The sequence below is a fragment of the Podarcis muralis genome, chromosome 7, assembly GCF_964188315.1.
Source record: "Podarcis muralis chromosome 7, rPodMur119.hap1.1, whole genome shotgun sequence".
Lineage (NCBI taxonomy): Eukaryota > Metazoa > Chordata > Lepidosauria > Squamata > Lacertidae > Podarcis > Podarcis muralis.
In genome coordinates this window covers 90,908,447-90,929,059 of record NC_135661.1, presented here as the reverse complement: position 1 = coordinate 90,929,059, position 20,613 = coordinate 90,908,447, and the positions used below count along the sequence as shown (strand labels likewise).

Genomic DNA, 20,613 nt, shown 5'->3' with positions numbered 1-20,613 from the left:
AGCAAAAAAGCTGCAAGCTAACGTCTTGGAAAGCTTTCCATAAAGGATTAAACTTCCATTGGCTAAAATCATCAAACCCCCCTTGGAAGCAAGAGGAGAGGGGGGAATTTTTAGACCGCGCAAGCCTGCAGGAGAGAGTGAAGAAAGTCAAATTACCACCGCTCTGAACATGGAAACGGGCTGCTAGAAGGACTGAAGTTTTGGATATGTTCATTGACTGTGAATAGATCGTTTGTTGACAGTAAGTTAAAGAAGAGAAATACATTGGTTCCATTGTCTCCTTCTGTGTTTAAAAAGGAGTAAATGTAATTGAAAATTGAAACTAACTTTATTGTTTTAATTGTGCTTAAAAGGATTGATACAAATAGAAATTGTTTCCCTCTAGAGGCAGCCTTTGAAATTGTTACATGAGCTGAGTGGGGAATTTCCAGCTGTAAGACAAGACCGTGAGAATCTGGGATTGACCTTGGACTGTTAAGAATGTTGACAGAAGAAGCCTTAGTGGTTGCATTATGTAAGATTAATGACTCACTGGAACAGCTCCATAGGAAGATGGGTGTGATGATTATAAAAATTGATAACTTGGAACAAAAAGTGACTAATTTTGGACAAAAAGTGAATATTAATACAGAAACTATTCAGGAATCAATACAGGGATCTACCTTGACATGGCAAATTGAGGAGAAGGCGGGGGGGAAAGCCCCAGCCTCACAGATGCAAATTGATGACTATAAGTGGATGCCTTTTATGACGGAATCTAGAGAAAGCCAGACTTTGAGGATTGGAGCCCCGCTTGGACTGGAGAAGGAAAGTTGGATAGATCCCTTCATGCAGGGATTTGTTGACTTTTGGGACTTGGACTTGGGTCAGGAGGAGACTGGAGTTGTGGGGACTGCTAGACTTGGAGGAACTTTGAAATATGACTGGAAATACCTTGTGAATTTTAGTTTTAACTATGGAGATCTGGCTGATTTGTCGAGAAGGAATAAAAACATTGCTAGGTGGGAATTTCCTCGAGGTTTACTTTTCAGCATCAGAGGAAGGAAAATAAGAACAAGATCAGGAGAAGACAAAGTAAAGTGCATGTATAAACATGAAGAAGACTCGCAGAAGGGACTTGGAAAAGAGTTAAGAGCCTCGGACAGATCACCAGGTTGATGGACTATATGGAATTGACAGAATCCGAGACCAGGGAGAAGAGACGGTGGAAGAATATTGGAAAAAGTTTAAAATCTATATATGGAAATAATGTAAAATTAATGAATGTTAGAAAAATGTTGAAAGGAAATTATATGGCTTTAGTAGAAATGCTTTAAGGAATTAAGCATAAATAAGTAATTATAATTTTAATGGAAAATAAGGTTAAAATTGTGGAGAGAATCAGAACTTACAGGGTTAAGAAGTTCTGAGTGACGTCTCACATTCTGAGGCGTGGTTTACTGAGGGGAGTGTTTCCTGTGACTCAGTGCTGTTCCGTTCGCAACGGAGAGAGACGAGCAAAGATGTGTGCTCAATCGCCAGGAGGAGATTTATGGTTTGTTTTTCCACACGAATAAAGACTTTTAGAAGATAAGGAAGACACCGTGCGTGCAGTCTGATTTATCATACACACACGCACAGCAACAGTCTATCAGCTGCGTACACTCTGCTGCAAGTAGCTGGACCGGAGAGCTGAGCAGAGCGCGGAGAGTGGAAGCGCGTGGGCTCCAGACAAAAGCTAAAAAGGCTACAACATTCCATGTTAAGATAATCATATGACAGAAAATAGAGAAAGATGGAAAGGATTTGCTGAAACAATTAATAGAAATGGAATACAAAAAGGGAGGTGAGAGGAGGTCGATGAAACAAGGGAATGAAAGAGAGGATATTGAGATGGTATGATGTGTGTTTTTTGAACTGTTTTTGCTTTTGCTTTGTTTAATGTGTTAATGTTGTGTCGTGTATTTATATATTGTATTGTATGTTTTTTTCTTCTTTTTTCTTCTTTCTTTTTTGTAAGGTTTAAAAATAAATATTATTTTTTTAAAAAAAGAACTGAAGGGAGTTAGATGTTATAATGTTCCTTTTGTTCTGTAAAAATGTCTAGTTTCGTATACAAATCAAGTTGAATATTATGTTTTTTCTCTCTAGTTTTTAAAAGTGCAGCTTAACCTGGTAATGTCATTTTGTTCAAATTTAAAGATGGATCTGTACTTCATAATTACAATGTGCTTTTATTATTACCGTATTTTTCGCTCTATTGGACGCACCGGACCACAGGACGTACCTTGTTTTTAGAGGGGGAAATCAAGGGAAAAAATATTATTCCCCCCCCCCAAGACCCAAAGAGCCACGGACACGATGTGCACAGCCTGTCCACTTCTCCCAGAGCTTCTCGGGGCTGCGGGGGAAGCCCGGGTCCCCCCCCCCCCAGTCCCAAAGAGCAAAGAAACCAAGACAGCGAGCGGGATCCATAGCCACGCAACCTCTCCAGCCAGGAGCTAAACCTCTCCAGCGTGGCTAAAGAAGAAGACAAGGCAGCCAGCGCAATCCATCCCGCTCACTGCCTTGGCCTCTTTAGCCTTGCGCAATGGAATGGATCGTGCCCGCTGTCCACCGGGCCTGACTAGATGACTCCTGGGGTTCCCTTCCAACCCCGCAATTCTATGACCACGGAAGGTGTTGGGGGTCTCCACCACTGGAGGCTTTTAAGCAGCGGTTGGGGGACCATCTGCCTGGCGTTCTTTAGTTGTAATTCCTACATTGTGAGGGGGCTGGGCTAGATGACCCTCGGGTGGCCCTCCCAACTCTATACAGTCCTACAATTCTGCGGCAGGAGATCCACAGCCACTTCACACAATGCCCACTCCCAATTTTCATCTAAGAGACATGTGGCTTCAGTGTCTAGGTAGGTACCCCCTACCTGCCACTCTTCCCCCACCCCACTTAAGCCGAGGGAATACCTGCCCAGAGAAGCTCCCAGGTGAGGCAAGGGTTAAGATCTACCTCTGGTAAATGGCTTTGTATCCCCCCTCTTTCCCTTTTCTCTTCTATGCTATTTCCTTCTTTTGAGTTTTGTTTAATCTGTTTTTATTGTATACTAAAATAAAAGCTGCAAAGTTTCCTTTTTTTTAATTTCCCCCCCTTCAAACTAAAACGTTAGATAAAAACACTGATCCAGAGGAATAGAAGGGGGTGGAGAAAGGACGGAAAAAGAAAAAGAGAGATAGAGAGATTTTTTTAAAAGTTGGCTTCTTTAGCCTCGCTCAGCCTCCCGCAGCTGGAGAGGCGTGCAAGGCTAAAGAGGATGGATCGCGCTCGCTGCCCTGGCTTCCTCTTTAGCCTTGCGCAGCCTCTCCCCCCCCCCCCCCCCCCCGGCTGGAGAGGTTGCGCAAGGCTTTTCCCCAGGAGGGAGAAGGGACTGACTGGCCGCGTCAGTCCCTTCTCCCACGTGGGGAAAAGCCTGCAAGACCCGCGCGAAGCTTGTGTGCGGCTCTTGGGGGCTTTTCCTGCCTGCCTCCCCCCCTGCATTCGCTCCATAGGATGCCCAGAATTTCCCCCTTAGTTTTTAAGACAGAAAAAGTGCGTCCTATGGAGCGAAAAACACGGTATTTAAAAGGTGGCCAAAGCAGGAAAGTTCCCTGTCCAAAATTCAGATATACACTGTTACCTCGGGTTGCATACGCTGCAGGTTACATACGCTTCAGGTTACAGACTCCACTAACAGTGGCAGCAGGAGGCCCCATGAGCTAAAGTGGTGCTTCAGGTTAAGAACAGTTTCAGGTTAAGAACAGACCTCCAGAACGAATTACCGTATTTTTCGCTCTATTACACGCACCAGACCATAACACGCATGTAGTTTTTAGAGGAGGAAAACAAGAAAAAAAATTCTAAACAAAACAGTGGATGTATGATTTTTGTGCTTCATGCTGTGGCCACAGACATGTGATCTGATGGTGAGTTTGGGGTAGCCCAATTCAAAAATCCTGAGGATCCATGTGGATCCGTGCTTTGTAACCACGTTTTAAGTGGGGAGGGAAGGGAAAGCACTCAAGGGACAAGGAGCACGCGTGGGGTGTGTGAAGAAGGATGCTTCTAATAATGCAGGCGAGGGGTTTAAGGGGAGAAGGAGCTCGCGTGGGGTGTGTGGAGAAGGAGCTTTTCCGCGAGCTGAGCGGGGAGGAGGGACGGAAAGAGCACTGTTGCTTTAAAGGAGCCAACCGGACAGCAGCTGCTTACAGCAGTGTAAGCAGCTCCTCTCCTCTCCCGCTTTGCTCCTTCTCTTCTCTCCCTCTTTGCTGCTTTACACAGCTAATGGAGAATCCCCTGCAATCCAAGTCCTGCTCATGTGCTCAAACCTATCCAGTCTATTCTGCGTAATTTCCCCCTCTCCCTCATCCCGTGCCCTCCTGTCCCCAGCGCGCTGAAGCAGCCAGCGGATCAGGGGAGGCGCTGGGAGACATGCATTTCCCCCTCACCTTCATCCCGTGCCCTCCTGTCCCCAGCGCGCTCAAGCAGCCAGCGGATCAGGGGAGGCGCTGGGAGACATGCATTTCCCCCTCTCCCTCATCCCGTGCCCTCCTGTCCCCAGCACGCTCAAGCAGCCAGCGGATCAGGGGAGACGCTGGGAGACATGCATTTCCCCCTCTCCCTCATCCCGTGCCCTCCTGTCTCCGGCGCACTGAAGGAGCCAGCGGATCGCTGGGGACGCGTAATTTCCCCATCTCCCTCATCCCATGCCCTCCTGTCCCCGGTGCGCAGCCTCATTGCTCCGTTTAGAGAGCGCGCAGACCTTTGCTAGCTGAGGCTGCAGCAGCTGTTGCTGGCTACGCAACGCTTTTAAAAGCGCCTGCTGGCTTTGAATTGCCTGCCTCCTTCCAGCTCGCTATGGCTCCCGTCTATCCCTCCTCCCGTGTAAGTGGCTGCTGCCTGCTTTTCTGCCATGCCTCTCCTTCCCTCCCTCCTCCCCGGCTCCTCCGTAGGTTGCTTTAAAGCAAGCAAAGCGAGAGCCTCGTAGAGCGTGTAAGCGGCTCTCGCTTTGCTTACTTTCAGATAGCCCCTCCTCCTGGCTGTAAAGCAGGCAATGCTAGAGCCGTGCAAAGCGAGACAGAAGCCTTGCAAGCGGCTCCCGCTTCGTTTAACTGACGGCAGCCATGGCTCCGGTCCAGTGCATTCGCCCCATAACACGCACAGGCATTTTCCCTTACTTTCTAGGAGCAAAAAAGTGCGTGTTATGGAGCGAAAATTACGGTAAGTTCTTAACCCAAAGTACCACTGTACTTACATGTTACATTACTGTGAGAAGTTACAGGGGACGAGGCAGGGGGCCTTCTCGGCAGGGGAACCCACCCTGTGGAACGCCCTCCCATCAGATGTCAAGGAAATAACTATGCAACATTTAGAGGACTTCTGAAGGCACCTCTGTATTGGGAAGTTTTTAATGTCTGATGTTGGGTAAAAATAATAAAATTATCATTATTGTTACTACAGGGTTCACTGCCTGAGATTCAAAAAGCCTGGCTCTGTTTTGGGATGGAGTTTGTTTGGTTCAGTTGTGGAATCTGTGCCATCTCCAATGTCAAGCAACTCTTTGATCAACCAGAGAGAGACAGAAGCAAGAACAAAAGCAGGAAACTTGACTGAAGCTACTTCAACATCCCAAATCACTCTGAATCCTACATTTAAGAAGGCCTGGGCAGTTCAGACAGCCTGATCATGGTTTTAAACGGCAGAACTGGAGGAAGAATATTCACAGGGAAAACAATCAATAGCCATCCATCCAAGGTTTGCTGTGGGAGTGTTAACATCCCAGGTGCTGTGGGTGGCGCTGTTGAGCCCCATCGAAATATCAGAGGTTCGTCACATAGAGAGATGTCTTGAATTACAAAACAGATAGGATGATCCAATAGGGAGCCTTACCGAGAGAGTCCAAGACCCCACGATTCTCCTCCATGACTTCCTTATGGAGAGCTCTCTGGTCAGGATCCAGCAACGCCCACTCCTCGTCTGTGAAATGGACAGCTACATCTTCAAAGCACACTGGACCCTAACAGAACAGGAAAAAGGCTGTCCTCTTAGAGAACATTCACCTGGCTCTGTTGTTTTCTACAGCGGCCAGACCCCTCTCTGCCTTCCTCATCCCTCCTCTCTCCTGCTGCAGCTTCTGCCTCGGAGTCTGGGCTGCTCTCTGCCACAGACTCCCTCTGCTCCCTGAGCCCTCTTCCCTCTCCAGCTTCAGACACCTCCTCCTCCTCCTCCTCCCAGTCGGCTCCCTCTTATCTGGCTCCTCCCACCATTCCTCTGCATCCAACTGTGTCCAGCCAGTCTGCATCCAAGCAGTCCTTCCCCACAAGGCTCCTTCCCCCTACCTGATCTGGGTCCACAGCTGCTGCCTCCCCTCCACCACCATGAAAAGATGAAGGAGCAGGTCTTGGTGGCATCATTCCGTCACCTGGGAGAGAAAAAGGTAAGTGGGAAACTGTAAGTGCATCTCTCAGTACAGATGGGGCTTGTCAAAGTCTCCCCTGCTAGCTTCCGGTTCCGCTCTGCTTTAATGGAGGCAGCGGTAGATCGTTGGCAAAGGAAAAACAAGGATGACTGAGGGTAATTCTCCTTGCAAGTTGCCCCCAGGGACAGGGGGGAACGGGCTTCACTCCCAGTTTGTCTCGCTATCAGGCTCCGGCTCCGGCATGGATTGCGGGAGGCAGGGAGGCGCTGAGTGCAAAAGCCCTTTGCCTGCCGAAAACCCTCCTTTGCTGCCATTAAGAAGCAGAGGTTCTCCTGTCAATCAGAGCTCAATTTGGACTAATGTACAGGCATTGCTGGAAGAGATAATAAACTGTGGAATTGAACCAGCTGCAGTAAAAGTCTTCCCAGCTGAGTACATTTGGACATTTGTACCCATTTCATATAATAGTTGTGCAAGAATACATCTCCCCCCCCCCCCCCTGAGCTCTGGGCTCCAGGTGTCTTCCGCCAAAGGATGCAAAGAACTCAGATTAGTTTCGAAACCAAGAGAATGTGACAAAACGGGGGAGAAAACCCTTCTTCCTCCTTACCCAGAGGCCTCACTCTGGCGTCCAGCGGAGTCTTCTCTGCCTCAGAAGAATCAAGACCCATTTCTGCCAAAAGATCCTTCCTCTGAAAGAGCAACAAGGATTCAAAACAGAGAATGGGGAGAAGGGTTAGAGAAGGAATGGCGGAGGCAAGCGCTTTCGGGGGACAGAGGTGAAAGCTGCTTCCTGCTTCTGCTAGACTGGTGTCTGGGGTTGGCTGCCAGGACCATGAAACATTGGTCCTCAAGGATCTTCACTGGCTCCCAGAACATTTCCCAGCACAATTCAAAGTGTTGGCCTCAAAGGCCCAGTATACCCACAGGAGCGTCTCCATGGACTGAGCTCCAGTTCGGAGGGTCTTCTGCTGATTCCCTCACTCTGACAAGTGAAGTTACAGGGAAGCAGGCAGAAGACCTTCTCCACAGTGGCACCCACCCTGGGAAATGCCCTCCCATCAGGTGAGAAGGAGATAAGAAAATGCATAACTTTTAGAAGACATCTGATGTCTTCTTATGCTTTTACATGTGCTGGAAGGCACCCAGCCACATGGGTGTCATAAATAATAATAATAATAATAATAATAATAATAATAATAATAATATGCTTTCCAAAAAAGGATGGGCCATTAGGAAATGATTTGGGAATACTCTCCCTCCTCTTTGGAGCCCCTGGGGAGTATCCAGAGGAAAGTCTCTCTCACCTGCTGCTCTGCCTGCTTCCTCTGCTCTGCCTGACTCAGGAGGAAACCTTCGGCCAGGGCCACCGCCTGGGAACTGGTCTCTGCTCCGCATTCCCTCACCCAGTTCTCCATCTCCAGAGGAAGGACAGCCAGGAACTGCTCCAAGATCACCAGGTCCAGCATCTCAGCTTTCGTGTGCCTTTCTGGCTTCAACCACTGATGGCAAAGGTGGTAGAGTTGGCTGCAAACCTCTCGGGGTCCTTTGGCCTCCTGGTAGCAGAACTGCCTGAGCTGCGGGCTCTGCACCTCTGAGCAAGGGGTGTCCTCCTCACCCAGGATCTTCTGCATGGAGTTTTCACGCAATCCCCCACTACTCCCAGTTTCCATGGCATGGCCTCTTCCTGCTTCAGGGCCAGCTGAGTCTTGCTCATCCATCTGGGCTCCCGGGAAGTCTCCAAGAGATCGGAAGGAGCCCCTTGGTCCTCTGCCAAGTTCTGTGTGTCCTAATGCAAGGTGCAGCAAATCCTACGAATCAAACACATTCTTCCATTATAAGATCAAAGCACAGCCAAGAGAAGAAGAATGTTCCCTGAAGAAGCATGGATGAGTCTTCCTAGGAACCAGGGCTGGATTGCCACCGTCCCTATTGTTGTGTAGTCGTGTCCGCCTCTTTGTGACCCCCGGACCAGAGCACGCCAGGCCCTCCTGTCATTCACTGCCTCCTGCAGTTTAGTCAAACAAATAAAGAATTAGGGAGGGGAAATGCCCTACATACAGAGATTTATGAATAGAGAGAGAAGCTAAAGCGTTTGCAAGGAGGACGGTTTGTAAGCAGAGGTATTTCTGTCCTTCTTCATGGTCTTTCCCTCCTAATATCCTTCTCCCTCATAATAATGTCCCTCTTAATATACTTCTCCCTCATAATAATGTCCCTCTTAATATACTTCTCCCTCATAATAATATCCCTCTTAATATACTTCTCCCTCATAATAATGTCCCTCCTAATATCCTTCTCCCTCATAATAATGTCCCTCTTAATATACTTCTCCCTCATAATAATGTCCCTCCTAATATACTTCTCCCTCATAATAATGTCCCTCTTAATATACTTCTCCCTCATAATAATGTCCCTCTTAATATACTTCTCCCTCATAATAATATCCCTCTTAATATACTTCTCCCTCATAATAATGTCCCTCCTAATATACTTCTCCCTCATAATAATGTCCCTCTTAATATACTTCTCCCTCACAATTATGTCCCTCTTAATATACTTCTCCCTCATAATAATGTCCCTCTTAATATACTTCTCCCTCATAATAATGTCCCTCTTAATATACTTCTCCCTCATAATAATGTCCCTCTTAATATACTTCTCCCTCATAATAATATCCCTCTTAATATACTTCTCCCTCATAATAATGTCCCTCCTAATATACTTCTCCCTCATAATAATGTCCCTCTTAATATACTTCTCCCTCACAATTATGTCCCTCTTAATATCCTTCTCCCTCATAATAATGTCCCTCTTAATATCCTTCTCCCTCACAATTATGTCCCTCTTAATATACTTCTCCCTCATAATAATATCCCTCTTAATATACTTCTCCCTCATAATAATGTCCCTCCTAATATACTTCTCCCTCATAATAATGTCCCTCCTAATATACTTCTCCCTCATAATTATGTCCCTCTTAATATACTTCTCCCTCATAATAATATCCCTCTTAATATCCTTCTCCCTCACAATTATGTCCCTCCTAATGTACTTCTCTCTCATAATAATGTCCCTCTTAATATACTTCTCCCTCACAATTATGTCCCTCTTAATATACTTCTCCCTCACAATTATGTCCCTCTTAATATCCTTCTCCCTCATAATAATGTCCCTCTTAATATCCTTCTCCCTCACAATTATGTCCCTCTTAATATACTTCTCCCTCATAATAATGTCCCTCTTAATATACTTCTCCCTCATAATAATCCCCCTCTTAATATCCTTCTCCCTCACAATTATGTCCCTCTTAATATACTTCTCCCTAATAATAATGTCCCTCTTAATATACTTCTCCCTCATAATAATGTCCCTCTTAATATACTTCTCCCTCATAATAATGTCCCTCTTAATATACTTCTCCCTCATAATAATATCCCTCTTAATATACTTCTCCCTCATAATAATGTCCCTCCTAATATACTTCTCCCTCATAATAATGTCCCTCTTAATATACTTCTCCCTCACAATTATGTCCCTCTTAATATACTTCTCCCTCATAATAATGTCCCTCTTAATATACTTCTCCCTCATAATAATGTCCCTCTTAATATACTTCTCCCTCATAATAATATCCCTCTTAATATACTTCTCCCTCATAATAATGTCCCTCCTAATATACTTCTCCCTCATAATTATGTCCCTCTTAATATACTTCTCCCTCATAATAATATCCCTCTTAATATCCTTCTCCCTCACAATTATGTCCCTCCTAATGTACTTCTCTCTCATAATAATGTCCCTCTTAATATACTTCTCCCTCACAATTATGTCCCTCTTAATATCCTTCTCCCTCATAATAATGTCCCTCTTAATATCCTTCTCCCTCACAATTATGTCCCTCTTAATATACTTCTCCCTCATAATAATGTCCCTCTTAATATACTTCTCCCTCATAATAATCCCCCTCTTAATATCCTTCTCCCTCACAATTATGTCCCTCTTAATATACTTCTCCCTCATAATAATGTCCCTCTTAATATACTTCTCCCTCATAATAATGTCCCTCTTAATATACTTCTCCCTCATAATAATGTCCCTCTTAATATACTTCTCCCTCATAATAATATCCCTCCTAATATCCTTCTCCCTCATAATAATCCCCCTCTTAATATCCTTCTCCCTCACAATAATGTCCCTCTTAATATCCTTCTCCCTCACAATTATGTCCCTCTTAATATCCTTCTCCCTCATAATAATGTCCCTCTTAATATACTTCTCCCTCACAATTATGTCCCTCCTAATATCCTTCTCCCTCATAATAATCCCCCCCTTAATATCCTTCTCCCTCATAATAATGTCCCTCTTAATATCCTTCTCCCTCACAATTATGTCCCTCTTAATATCCCTCTCCCTCATAATAATGTCCCTCTTAATATCCTTCTCCCTCATAATAATGTCCCTCTTAATATCCTTCTCCCTCATAATAATGTCCCTCTTAATATCCTTCTCCCTCATAATAATGTCCCTCTTAATATCCTTCTCCCTCACAATTATGTCCCTCTTAATATCCTTCTCCCTCATAATAATGTCCCTCTTAATATCCTTCTCCCTCACAATAATGTCCCTCTTAATATCCTTCTCCCTCATAATAATGTCCCTCTCAATATCCTTCTCCCTCATAATAATGTCCCTCTCAATATCCTTCTCCCTCATAATAATCCCCCTCTTAATATCCTTCTCCCTCATAATAATGTCCCTCCTAATATCCTTCTCCCTCATAATAATCCCCCTCTTAATATCCTTCTCCCTCATAATAATATCCCTCTTAATATCCTTCTCCCTCATAATAATCCCCCTCTTAATAGCCTTCTCCCTCACAATTATGTCCCTCTTAATATCCTTCTCCCTCACAATTATGTCCCTCTTAATATCCTTCTCCCTCATAATAATATCCCTCTTAATATACTTCTCCCTCACAATAATATCCCTCCTAATATCCTTCTCCCTCATAATAATATCCCTCTTAATATCCTTCTCCCTCATAATAATATCCCTCTTAATATCCTTCAGTGTGGTGTAGTGGTTAAGAGCGGTAGTCTGCTAATCTGGGGAACCGGGTTCGCGTCTCCGCTCCTCCACATGCAGCTGCTGGGTGACCTTGGGCCAGTCACGCTTCCTTGAAGTCTCTCAGCCCCACTCACCTCACAGAGTGTTTGTTGTGGGGGAGGAAGGGAAAGGAGAATGTTAGCCGCTTTGAGACTCCTTAAAGGGAGTGAAAGGCGGGATATCAAATCCAAACTCTTCTTCTCCCTCACAATAATGCCCCTCTTAATATCCTTCTCCCTCACAATTATGTCCCTCCGAATGTCCTTCTCCCTCAGAATAATTATGTCCCTCTTAATATCCTTCTCCCTCACAATAATGTCCTTCCTAATACAGTGGTACCCCGCAAGACGAATGCCTCGCAAGACGGAAAACCCGCAAGACGAAAGGGTTTTCTGTTTTGGAGGCGCTTCGCAAGACGAATTTCCCTATGGGCTTGCTTCGCAACACGAAAGCCCATAGGGAAATCTCCGGGGACCTGTTTTAAATTGCTGGTGGTCGGGAGCAAAGACTTTCGCCCACAGCCGGCCTTCAGAAGAGGTCCTGGACCTCTTCTGAAGGCTGGCGGGGGGCAAAAGTCTTTGCTCCCCCCCGCCTGCCTTCCCGGGACAGCGGAGACTTCTCCGCTGCCCCGGGCGATCTTAAAATGCTGGCGGGCGGGAGCGAACGCTTCGCTCCCGACCCCCAGCATTTTAAAATCTTTGGGCGAGTGTCTGCAAGCCTCGCGCGCCCGGCAGGAGGTCCCGCCGGGTGCGCGAGGCTTGGGGCGGCAGCCTGTCACCCGAAGCACGGGGAGCCCTCCGGAGGGCTTCCCCTGCTTCGGGCGAGTGTCTGCAAGCCTCGCGCACCCGGCAGGAGGTCCCGCCGGGTGCGCGAGGCTTGGGGCGGCAGCCTGTCGCCCGAAGCACGGGGAGCCCTCCGGAGGGCTTCCCCTGCTTCGGGCGAGTGTCTGCAAGCCTCGCGCACCCCGCAGGAGGTCCCGCCGGGTGCGCGAGGCTTGGGGCGGCAGCCTGTCACCCGAAGCACGGGGAGCCCTCCGGAGAGCTCCCCTTGCTTTGGGCGAGAAGTCTCTGCTGCCCCGGGCGAACTTAAAATGTTGGCGGGCGGGAGCGAAGCGTTCGCTCCCGCCCCCCAGCATTTTAAAATCTCCCCGGGACAGCAGAGACTTCGCTCCCGCCCGCCAGCATTTTAAAATCGCCCCGGGACAGCAGGGGCTTTTAAAATGCTGGCGGTCGGCAGCAAAGCCCTCCTGTCCCCGGAGCTTGCGTGGCGGGAGGTGGGAAGAAGGGCTTTTTTCCCCACCGCCAGCCTTCAGAACAGCCTTCTGAAGGCTGGCAGTGGGAAAAAAGCCCTTGTTCCCCCCCCCCCCCAGCCTTCAGAAGAGGTTGGGGAACAGACTGTCCCCGGACCTGGTCTGAAGGTGGTTTCCCTAGGAACGCATTAATTGATTTTCAATGCATTCCTATGGGAAACCGTGCATCGCAAGACGAAAAACTCGCAAGAAGAAAAAACTTGCGGAACGAATTAATTTCGTCTTGCGAGGCACCACTGTATACTTCTCCCTCACAATTATTATGTCCCTCCTAATATCCTTCTCCCTCACAATTATGTCCCTCCGAATGTCCTTCTCCCTCCTCACTGTCTTCCAGTCCCACCTCCCTGGCCAGGGCCTGAGGTCCCTCTGGCTCCCTCCCGGACCCCCAGCCTCTCTTCCCTCCCCTTCCCGCCTCCCGGGGCAGGGAGTTCCCCAGGCTTCCCCCGAGAGGAGACCCACCAGAGCCCGGCAGGCGAAGGCGAGGCCGCTCTGGCCGGAAGGGACGTCAGAGGGGAGGAGGAGGAGGAGGAGGAGGAGCGTTCCGCCTTTCCTCTCCCCTCTAGGAAGCCAGCTCGGCGCCTCTTAACCCTTGGCGAGCCGGGCGCGCCCCGCTCATCCTTCTCTCTCCCTGCCGAGGAGCCCGGGGCGTCAAGAGGGCGGCAGGGAAGAAGCCGGACCCAGAACCCGGGACTGGGCGCGTGTGCGTGTGAAGTCTCTTTGGCTTGGCGCTTGCTGGTCATTTTCTGACAGGAATTTTCTCTCTTTTTAATCAAAGAACTTCACTCCTTTATTAAACTGGTTGTTCTGTGTCTCTGGGTACGTTTCTGTGTGGGTTTTTACTTCGTGTCACGGCCCTTTTCCCCCGGCACCCTTGGGCCCGCCCTTCAGGGCTGTCGTTTTGAGACCCCACTTCCTCCCTGGGTTGCTTTTTCTGGAAGGGACTGAGTATTACTGCTCCCCCTGAGTCTCCTTTGATTTCATCTCCCAAGGTAGAGACTTCAGTTACTGTTTTCAGCCTAAATGAGCAGGAACCTCTTGAAAACATTGCTCTAAAGTGATGAGCTGTTTGAGCTCTTCTCACTTTCCTCCCATCTGTCCAGAGCTTGGTCAGTTCGGCTACCCAGTTGGGCCTAAGTCTCTCCTGGTTTCCATTGAATTTCACGAAAGGCTTTTTGGATTTGTTCTGCACTCAGTCCAAAGCGCACTTTCACTCTCTCTTTAAATGTGAGGGAATCAGAGGTTTCGTCCTCTCTGAGATCTGAGTATATTCCTCATATCTGTGGGCGTAAGTGCAGCACCCAATTTTCCTCATGAATGTTTAAGTCTGCCAGTCTGCTCAAAACTAAATAGGATCTGTGTGGGTTTTAACTTCCTATCCCACCTCTGCCCCCAATTAATATGCGACGACGCAAGGGCTCTCCCCCCCCCCCCCCCGGCAGCCTTGGGCCCGTCTTCTCTCTTAAATATAGTGCACCCCCCTCACAGAACACAATTCCCACAAATGCCCTCCAACTACCTCAGATTATCTTGTGGGGGACTCGCGTGAGGTAAAACTTACTAATTGGGAGTCTCAGGCAGGATTTCTTCAAATAAACATTAACGATTTTATTTAACAAGGAAGTTTATGACACGAGTGGATAAAACGTAGGATATTTCAGTTTACAATGTTCTTTCCCTTCAAGGTTTTCTCAGTTGTTTCACACGTAAGACTTTGGCTCTTAACAAGGTGGCACTTTCTGCCAGTCACCCTACTCCCGAGGTACTCCAAGCAAAAGACCCAAGGGATCTCTGGTTTGGGAGTCTTCTCTTTCTAGAAGGATCTCTCCCCTCCTGACTGGGATGAGAGCTCAGCAGCCGGTCTCTTTCCAGCTCCTCCTTCTCCTGGCTCAGCCTCCCACTTCATTCCTGGCCTGAATTACTCTCCCAGGACACCACACACTGTCCTTCCCACTAAGCTCAGAGACTCCTTTCTCTAGCTGGTGATCTTTTCCTCAGAGTGGATGTTTCCACCCAGAACCAGCTCCTCTCACTCCCCATCTTCCCCACCTCCCTCCAGAGCTCCTAGCCATGGGGGGAACTGGGCCCAGGTCTCCCTCCTCCAGCTCCAGGGCTCTTAGTCTGTCCGCTAAACGGGTGTAGGATATTCTCCTAGGTGCCCCAACCTGCCACTTCCCCTGAGCTTCTTGCAGCCTGATGCCAACAAACAGGCGTGTGTGTCCTGCTTGTTGGCAAGTAAAGCAACACCCTCCCTGGTTAGGATGGAGGGTCTCGCCTCTGGAATGGTGGAAATGACCATCCAGCCATGTAGCTGGTCAGGGGCCCAGGCCCCTCCTGAATCTTCTTCTGAGGGTCTCAGGATGGGTGATGAATTTCGGGGAATTGGATTGGCAGGCAGTGCATCATGGCCCTCGGAAGCCACTCCTGAGAGGACCAGTTCTCCTCCCCAGCCTCCCTTTGATTCCATGGGCCTTTCAGAGTCTCTCTAGGACACCTGGCTCACATCAAGGCCAGCTTGTCTTCCCACTGTTCCTGTAAGTGAGGAGAAAATGCTTGTGCTGAGAAGGGTGTGGAGTGAAGAGAGATTCATATCTGAAGTGACCTGAAAGGGACTTCACTGCCCTCAAACATCCCCCCTATTGGATGGAAGGAGTTTGGGGTGGGCTTGACAAAACCTTGTATAGTTGAAGGGAAAGGGGACAAGAATGGTCCCTCCTCCAAAACGGAAACCCCCACTGCTTGTGGACGCTTGCGATGGGTGAAGCTGTCCATTTCCATTTCTTGGTTTTGCAATGTGATTTATCATTTAATGCTCTTTGCATTTAAAAAGGAGGACCATAGATTTACAATGTTTGCTTCTGACCAGCTCGGCCTTTCTCTCTTGCCCCCTCAGGGCTTGAAGGGATGTTTAAACATGAGCAGGAGGAGGGCAGCGCCATCTGTGTTGTGCATCGGGCTTTTGTACATCAGCCCAAGGGGAGGTTCCAGCGCTTGGTCCGGAGGCTGCGCAATTGCATCCGGAAGGAAGATGATCCATGCAACCTCCTGCGCTGCAGGCCAGGTAAGCTAGGCATATCAGGGCGGGGGGTGGGGGCAAGATGACGACTATTTCGTGACTTTCAAGAATTGGAATTTTCCACACCTTTGTCGACAGAATTCTATTCACCACTTGGGTTAATACATCAAGACTCAGTAAGTAGTGAGTAGGTATAAAATATACTTCTAAAGGCAAAGGAAACAGCAAAACACAGAAAAATGTAAACATGGTAATGTCCAGAGTTAAGTGTGATGAAAGAAACACACGTAAAACTCACCTAATGCCCCACGGCAGAAGGAATGCCCCACATGGGAAAGAGCCAGCCCAGACCCCCAATAGTCAAAGAGTCTTTCTGATAATGGCCAGCCGGCAGGGAAAGACGTCAGGGCTAGGAGGTCCCTGGAGGAGCCCTGCTTCCTCTCTCTCCCATTCAGGCAGCTGGACGGAGCTGTTAGTTTCGGTTTGCCACTGAGCAGTGCTTTGGAGTCACAAGACTCTCATTACATTCCACACATTCCATACTGTTGGAAGTCTCACGGGAGACGGATTCCTCTTCCTTTGTTCCTTTGTTGTTCAGTTGCTCTCTGCTCTCACAGAGAGAGGATGTATAGCTGGATAATAAAACCCCTAGCAATGTAGCCCAAACCTCTCGTCTCTTCCCTGTGCTGGAAACTCTGCTGAATGGGGAATGTGCCTGGAGCCTTATCAGAGGCTCAGGTCGTCAATCACATTGAGGCGATTCCAGAAGATGAGCTTTATGGGGGGGTCTTATCTGCCCTGGAGGATCTTCCCCCCTGCTCAGCACCTTGCACCTCTGGTGGCCCTGCCCCAATGAGGGGATGAGGGGCTGCTGATGGATGGAGTCTGAGGGGGAAGGAGAGCGGTCAGCGCCCCTCCTCCTCCTCCTGTGCATCTGGCCAGAGCCATGGCTGCTTTCCTGAGGCCCTTCCTCTGCTTCTGCCCCCGTGAAGGGGCCCTGATGGGAGGCTGTGGGGGCTGGAGACAGGCCAGCCCTTCAAGAGCAAAAAGGGGCCATCTTGGAGGGGGGTAGGCATAATATTAAGCCTTACTGAGAGAGTCCGAGATCCCCCGATTCTCCTCCCTGACTTCCTTATGGAGGGCTCTCTGGTCAGGATCCAGCAATGCCCATTCCACGTCTGTGAAATGGACAGCTACATCTTCAAAGCACACTGGACCCTAAAAGAAAAAGGTTGTCCTCTTAGATAACATAAGGGTGAACTGTTACACTCTGTTGTTTTCTGCCTCTTAATTGATGTTTTGTATTACTTGGATTCTTTTTCTGTACATTTTATGGATGCATATTTTGATGTTTTAATGGAATTATTCGTTGTGTATTTTAATGAGGGGCATTAAGAAACTGGTGTTCTTCAAATCATTCTTCAAATCCTGTGCACAAACATTCCCGTTTGCCACATGGAAGGATCCCTTCTTCTGTCCCTCTGTGCTGTTCTTGCCGGGTGGGGAGTGTTGGGATCCCAGAAGGCTGTGTGAGATAGTAGGTCTGCAGGCTTGAGTCTGCTAGCTGATGCAACTGGCTGATGCAATCGGCCTGCAATACTTTCTATGCAAGTTCAGGGTCAGAATGATGTGGGTCAGAATAACGTGCTGTCAGTTGATTGGCTGTCCTTGGTTTAAAAGGGAAACCTGTCCAGCAGTCAAGGTGGTGGTGCAGAGGAGTGTGGTCAGAGAGAGAGAGAGTCTTCCTCTTTGCCTTAAGGTGCAGCCAGGTACTCCGTTTGACTGTATGAACTGCTCCTGTATTATAGCCTGTAGATATTTGTAGATATAGAGCTCACAATAAATATACTGCACTGAAGAACCTGGAACTCTAAGCATTTCTGCTAAAGCGCCGCAAAAATTTCACAACAGGGAGGACCCTCCTGAAGCCCTATAGACATCCTCAAGGTGCGCAGGGGAATGAGAGGGGGAAAGCCCCATTGTGGGACTGATGGGGTGAATCCTGGCCACTCTTTGGTATGGGGTGTGAACTGCTTAGAAGCCTATTTCAGCCTTCAACCCTCCTTCCTTGGCGGCTCCTCCCACCATTCCTCTGTGTCCACCAGTCCATGACATCCTCTCTCCCCACATGGCTCCTTCCTCCTACCTGCTCTGGGTCCACAGGGGCAGCTTCCCCTCCGCCACCAAGATGGACAAACAGGTCTTGCTGGCCTCGTTCCGTCTCCCGCGAGAGAAGAAGGTAAGTGGGAAGCCAAGAGCGCATGCTTCACTCCGAAGGAAACTACAGGTGCGCCTTCAAACAAGTAGGAGTTGCCACCTAAATGTGAACTAGCACCTGATGGAGATGTACAAGCTCATCTGACAGAGATGAAATTCTTACGCCAGCAGATGGCGCAACGGAATTTTCCTCTACAGGAAGAGATATTCTGCTTCATGATTATCAACAGCCTTAATCAGACTTATAAAACAGTTGCAAGTCAGCTGGGTTCTCTACCTGCCAGAGATCTTACGGCAGAGAGAATTTGTGCTGTGATTCTCAATGAGAGAGACAGACTTGCTGCAATAGATGTCAAAGACAGGGGGAGAGAAGCTTGGAGTTCTGACACCCCCACTGCTACTGCAAGTGAAGAACAGGCTGTTGCTTTGAACGTTGTCCGTTGTTTCAATTGTGGCCTACCTGAGCATCTTCAGCGGAACTGTAAGAGGCCACGTCAGCAGAAAGGAGCTAAGGGGAGCTCTGCAAAGCCTGAGGCGTCAGGCAAAAGCCGTACCAAGTCCCAGATGAAACCTGCAAAGGCATTGCTGTCAACAAAAGCCGCATTTTCAACGGAGAACGCTTTTGTTCTTGACACGGGATGCACGCAACACATGACGTCGCGCAGAGATCTGTTTTCAACATTTAAGCAGCAAAGCTTCACTGTGAAACAGGCCAATGGCCAGGAGCTGCAAGCGACCGGGTTTGGAACTGTGTATCTTGAGAGTCTGAACTTGACTATAAACAATGTGTATTTGGTTCCTGATTTAAAGTTTAATCTGCTGAGTGTTTCGCAGATCACAAAGAAAGGACTGACTTTGTCCTATGATAGAGAAAGCTGCAAAATCTTCAAAGATGGAGAGCTGTATCTTTCTGCCAGAGAGAAAGATGGACTGTATTTGTTGACTTTTGATCAAAGTGATTGCATAAATTGTAATGCATCTGAATCTAACATGATTTCTCTTGCAGGTATGACGAAGGACGTCCAGAAGGCGACCAAAATTGACAGGGCATTTCAGCGAGTGTATGCTGGTGTGATTGGTCCTCTAGCACCATCTAGAGGCAATGCAATATATTATCTTGTGTGTGTGAATTATTTTTCTCATTATGTGTGGATATATATATTGCAGAAACCAAAAGAAGCCTTAGAAAGGTTTAGAGTTTTGTGACAAGGTTGAAAATGTTCATGATGCTAACATTGATTGTCTTTTCACAGATGAAAAGCCAGTTTTTCTTTTACAGGATTTTCAGGATTTCCTGGATAAGAAAGGGATAAGGCACAAGACTGCTGTTTCTGCAGAAGCATGGAACAAAAGTATTTGTGTAAAAGTGAACAGAGAATTGCAAAATGGGATGAAGGTGCAATTGCTGAGTTCACATTTGCCACATGAGTTTTGGGCGGAGTTGATAATGTATTATTGTTACACTTGGATGAGAAAGGTTTCAAAAGATTTGGGAAGTTCTCCTTTTGAGAACCTGTTCCATAGAAAACCTTCTGCTGCCCATTTTAAGGTTTTTGGGTCTCATGTAAAATCTAATGCTCCAGGTGGAGTAAAGAATGCTAGAGGCATTTTTGTGGGTTATGAAAAGGGTATCTACAGAGTAATTTTGCCTGAATCTGGTCAGGTGATTCTCACGAAATTTCTAGAGAGTGCTCCTGAACAGGAGAGAGTAATTGTTCACACATTTCCAACAGAGGACAACTCAGATGATGATGATGATTTTACTGATTACAGTGGTACTGAGAGTGACAGTGATAGCTCAAAGAGCTCAGTTGACACGGTCATTGAGAGGAAATCTCACACAATGGCTAGACCTTCACAGGTGAAGGATGAACCACTGTTTACTATTGGAACTGGTTCTCCAAAGAGTCCTGAAACTGAACCAGTGAGCAGAGAGGATCAGCACCTCATACGTAGGTCTGAGAGAGTTACAAAGGGTGTACCACCCAAGAGGTATTCAAAAGAGTTTGCTAACTCAGCTGTTGCATGTGTTACTATTGTTGACAACTCAAGACAGGTGGAAGCTGTGTCTAAGTCAGAGACAAAGACACAACAGGGAGTTGCTAAGCGTAACACTACATTCCCTAGCCAAGGTAATGCAGATGCACTCATTCCTTGGAAGTCAGACAACCAGAGAGGTACACTGGGGAAACCAGTGGTGGGTAGTTCCAAGGGTGGAACTGAAACAACAGGGGAGTGTTAGATGAATAACAACTGTTTGTTTTCTTCTCTGGATCACGCTTTGCTCGCAGCGCACATTGATTCATATGGGGAAGTATGTTACGATATAGAAGCAATGCACCCGCGAGCTGCTGGTAGCTTGAAAGCAAAAAAATAATGGGAATGTTGGGACTGTTCCGTGGGAAACAGAGGGACAGTCTATTCACAGTGCGAAGCACCGGAATTAGCTCAGAGTGTAATATGAGCTGTAAAGGAAGTACAGGAGGAGTTTCTCTCTCGACTGTTGGAATTTGAAGAGAGCAGTCATGTTTTTCG

The 20,613-nt window shown here is 47.7% G+C and overlaps 2 protein-coding genes across 2 annotated transcripts in view; both read right to left on the bottom strand.

Annotated features, from left to right (window-relative positions):
• Positions 1–13,358, bottom strand: part of LOC114603042 (uncharacterized) — a 41,337-nt gene extending 27,979 nt beyond the window's left edge. The window contains exon 1 of the mRNA XM_077932431.1: positions 13,308–13,358. The gene's annotated coding sequence lies outside the window, so the exon portion shown is untranslated. The remainder of the gene's footprint in view (positions 1–13,307) is intronic.
• The window catches only part of LOC114603038 (uncharacterized), a 47,532-nt gene that overhangs the window by 3,584 nt on the left and 23,335 nt on the right, over positions 1–20,613 (bottom strand). Inside the window, 1 exon segment of the mRNA XM_077932442.1 lies at positions 13,090–13,095. Coding sequence (XP_077788568.1) covers positions 13,090–13,095 — 6 coding nt within the window.